Below are 4229 nucleotides of genomic sequence, written 5' to 3' on the forward strand. Positions count from 1 at the left end.
AAAGAGTAGGAGCTGGGGACTGGCAGGAGGAAATACAACAGCATCCCCAACACCTCCAGGGCCCAGCCTGACATCTCAGAGTCAGAAGAAGCATCTTCCAGATGAAAACGGCCGCGGACAGCACGGCCAGCCCACTCTCCCGCTGGGAATATGCTCTACAGCTTTTCCTCCTCCCACCAAAACCTGTTACAGCCAGGAATGGCCGGAGCTTCAGTCACCACCTCCATGCTGATGTCAGCTTTCGAAGCGCAGCCGGAGGTCTCCTCGGCGCAGTACCAGCGGGATCGTGAGCATGATCCACCCGGTCGCTGAGACACGAAGACGACCCAGCACCCCTTAACGGGCACCTTGCAAAGCCCCTTTCCATGCAGCCTCAGGCAAGCGACTAAACTCATCACACCCAAGAGATGTGACCAAGAGCCCTTTCCCCAGGAGAGCTACGTCTGCCCTGGACTATCACGGTCAGAAACGCAGCGGCGGACACTTTCTGCGCAGAGGAGGTGTCAAAATTTACCTGATGGGCCTGCGTCTGCATCGGCTGTTCCTCGTGCTGGGGCTGCACAGTCCCCATCGCAGCCTGGCTAAGCGTGGTGACGCGGCTGGGCTGCCCACGCAGCGTCACGGTAATGGTCGTCGGGGCCTTCAAACCTAGAAAACACAGGAGCGAGACATCCCTGAGACACGGGGACTGCACAGACCACGTTTACCAACCAGGGGCTGCATCAGAAGCCTCTTCCCATTACAGGCAGCTGTCCATAGCTACAGCTCAAAGGGAAAATCAGCTTTGGAAACGCCGGTCGTGGGGTGACAGGGTGCTCCAGGCCCCTGCGTCGCGTGCCTGGTCCCCTCCTCCCTCACCTGCTGCCTGGTTGGAGATCTGAGCCAAGCCAGGGAGACTGCTGGCCAGCTTCGCCAGCCCCCCATTCGTCAGCAGCTGGTGAATGGCCGTGGGCTTTCCGCTCGCCGAGGCTCCCAGAGACAAAGAGGTGGCGACTGGGATGGTGCGGACAATCGTGCCGGTGCCCGTGGTGATGGTGCTCAGGTTCTGGATAGGCGTAGGAGTCTTCACAGCTGAGGTCTGGAAAGAGAAGAGGAAGCACTGAGTACCTGGAAGGAAAGGGCATGCAGGATGGCACGGCCTCTCCCTCACGCAGTAGTCGTCAGAAATGAGTTTCCACAGCTCGATCTGGTGGCCACAAGCAGGTCTAAACATCGGTAAACTCAGCCCTTCCAGTCTGCACCTACCCATTTCACCCTGACAGCAGGGCTGGGAGAAACTGGCTCCGCTTCTAACCAAGCCACCCATTGGGAACAAGGTCGTCTCAAAGTGAAGGGACGGGGAGCACTGCCCGAGAGCTCACGGACGCGTGTTTTCCCAGAACAAGGAGAAAGTTCGCTGATCTCCCCAGACTGTACTCCAACTCCCTCTCAGTGTTTCCTAGGTGGCTGCCCTGAAATAGCTTCCCACAGCCCTGCTTCCCAGACCTCATGCCGCTACGGGAACCCTTAGCCCCCCCATCGGATGCATCATTTTGGCTGCCATTCACACTTGGTATCCCTCATCTCTTCTGGTCCTGGGGCAAACACAGGACACCTCGGCTCCCTCTGACTCCTGCCCAATTTATCCCGCATACAGTTTCCCTCCGGAGAGGGATCTCTGTCCGCTCCATACCTGCATGGGCGGCCCAGCAGCAGCTACGCTGGCCGGGAGGGCGGAGGACTTGGTCCCGATGTCCTGGAGGCTGAAGCTCAGCCCTTGCAGCAGGCTGCTGGCAGATGCTGCTCCTAAAAACCAGTCAAGAATAAAGAAATGAGGCTCGGAGAATTCACCGCCATGAAATTCCAGGTCTGTCACATGGCAGGAGGCTGAGAAACTGTTCTTTAAAAAGCAGCGTCCCGAGCAGGCTGGTTTGAGGTCAGGGGGGATCCTCCCAGTCCCACACGGTTGATGGCTGCAGCTACAAACCCAGGAGGCGAGAAGAGCTCGGGTTCGGCACCTCGAGGCATCGTTTATGTACAAATGACAGAGCTAGCAGGCCTGCTGCACCTTTAGCCTCACCTGACAGCATCCTGCAGGACGTCTACTGGCTCTGCAATAGCAAAGCACTACAAACCCAAAACCACCACGGAATGGAGAATCATAGAATCCCAGCATGGTTTGGGTTGGGAGGGAACTTAAAGCCCCCCCAGTCCCACCCCCTGTCATGGGCAGGGACACCTTCCACCAGACCAGGTTGCTCCAAGCCTCATCCAGCCTGGCCTTGGATGCTTCCAGGGATGGGGCATCCACAGCTTCTCTGGGCAACCTGTCCCAGTGCCTCCCCACCCTCTCCAGGAAGAATTTCTTCCTGATGTCCCATCTCCATCTCCCCTCTTTCAATTTAAACCCATTATCCCTTGCCCTGCCCTTGTAAAAAGTCCCCCTCAAGAAAAAAAACAGTCCTCAGCCAAAAAGAGGATTCATCAAAGGATTTGGAACCTGCTTTACCTTTGATATTCCCAAAAGAGACATGGAGAGGTACCTTGGAGGGCACTGGCGGGCTGGGCCTGCATGCCAAAAGCCCTGCATGCCAGGGGTGCTGCTGGCCACCAGCCTGCTCTGCAGGGCATGGAACGCGCTGGGCGCCGTGCTGCTGGGGATCACGGCAGACGGAGCAGGGCTCGGGGAGGTGTCCGCTGCCGAACTCAGCCTAGAAAGGGAGCAGGAGAGGGATTCGGTTAGCGATAGCTACACACCGCGAGACGGCTTTGACAGCGAGCTGGCGCTGGCCTGATCCAAGCCAGCATGACTCCTGGAGGCACAGGGCAGGGTGCTGACGAGCTACAAAAACCCAAAGCAAGAGAATTTTCCACTGTGGCAGTGAGAACAAGGAGCATCCACTGCAAAATCCGTGTGTTTCCAAAAGCGGACATGAGCTTGTTATCACGTGTGCGCCTACCCGGGCGCTGCAACAGCCGCACCACCCTACACAAAACCTTGCAGCAAAACGTTTCCCATCTACAACCTGGGTTTGCTTGAGAAGAGCTCTTTTTCCTCTCCCCTCCCGGATCAGAGTCCAGTTTTCCAAAGCTTGATGTGAATTAAAAGGGAAAACAGTGATGGGTGATGTCAATCTCAGATTCATTCCCCTACGGCCAGTTAACCAACTTCTTGAGCCGCTCCTGCGGCTTCTTTCCCCTGTCTGTGTGGAAAGCCCGAGTGTCAGAGGGAACAAAAGGAAGGATTAAAAACACCAAATTTCTGGCAAAGACACTACAGCCATGGAAAGGACCGCTGTAAGCGAACTTGGATTTGGGAAACCATACAGAAATACAGCCCCAGAGCCACAATACCTTCTCCTTCCGCCCATTTCCACTCTCCGACTCGATTGCCGGTTGCCAACTAGTTTTCAGGAGCCCAAAGAGTCTCCTGCACTTCCAGCCGTAAGCGAAACAGCAGAAAAGCTCCGCACGCAGGAATCGCCCCGTGGCCGTGCCTCCCGCAGCAGCCTGTCAAAGAGCCATGGCTTACAAAAGCCAAGTCGCACTCACTTGGGGGTGGCGAGCAGTCCCGACAGCTCCTTCGCGCCCGACACAGCCGGCCCGACAGCCACGGGGACCGGCTTCCCGGTGACAACTGCAAAAGAAAGAGAAGAAACCTCATTTTCCCTCCTCCATGAGACTTGGGGGATTCTCCCTCTCGCACAGCCACCCGCAGACAGGGCTGGGGGGCCACGGGCTCGTCCCGTTCCCAAAGCCTCTTCTCCGCTGCGGCCAAACACGCACACTCCAGGAGACCGGGAGGATCAAACGGAGCGGAGTCGTAATAAAAACCAGAAAGCCGCTGTTGCGGAAGCGCTACGAGAGATGGGATTGAAGGAATCAGCTTCTGTAAGCAGCGAAATCTCAGGCCCTCGCCCCCACATCTCATTCCTAAACATTATCCTCCACTAATCCCCTCCCCTCCTAGTCCATCACGGCACAGGGCTCCCGGCACAGCGACGGACTGGGGCCTGGCTGGCGATGGATCCTGTGAGCGTTCTTTAGCGAGACGTTACAGAACACACAGGGATGCGACGAGTCACAACGATCTGTTTATTGCGGCGTTGGGGGATACAAGTGCGTTTGTCGAGCGCGCTCCTCCTGCTCGCACGCGGTAGGAGGGAGGTTCGTGTTTACTGCTGCAATTCACTTCCTTTCTGTGAAAAGAAGTAAAGTTGGGATAATTAAAAAAAAGCAAAAAAAAAAAA

At 56.5% G+C, this 4229-nt stretch overlaps 1 protein-coding gene across 1 annotated transcript in view; it reads right to left on the minus strand.

The window, feature by feature from the left end:
• Positions 1–234: 234 nt before the first annotated feature.
• Positions 235–4229, minus strand: part of KANSL3 (KAT8 regulatory NSL complex subunit 3) — a 17117-nt gene continuing 13122 nt past the window's right edge. The window contains 7 exon segments of the mRNA XM_010147344.1: positions 235–308; positions 442–648; positions 859–1078; positions 1673–1785; positions 2523–2562; positions 2564–2690; positions 3532–3616. Coding sequence (XP_010145646.1) covers positions 235–308; positions 442–648; positions 859–1078; positions 1673–1785; positions 2523–2562; positions 2564–2690; positions 3532–3616 — 866 coding nt within the window.

The sequence above is a fragment of the Eurypyga helias genome, unplaced genomic scaffold (genome assembly GCF_000690775.1).
Source record: "Eurypyga helias isolate BGI_N326 unplaced genomic scaffold, ASM69077v1 scaffold25532, whole genome shotgun sequence".
In the NCBI taxonomy this organism is placed as follows: Eukaryota; Metazoa; Chordata; class Aves; order Eurypygiformes; family Eurypygidae; genus Eurypyga; species Eurypyga helias.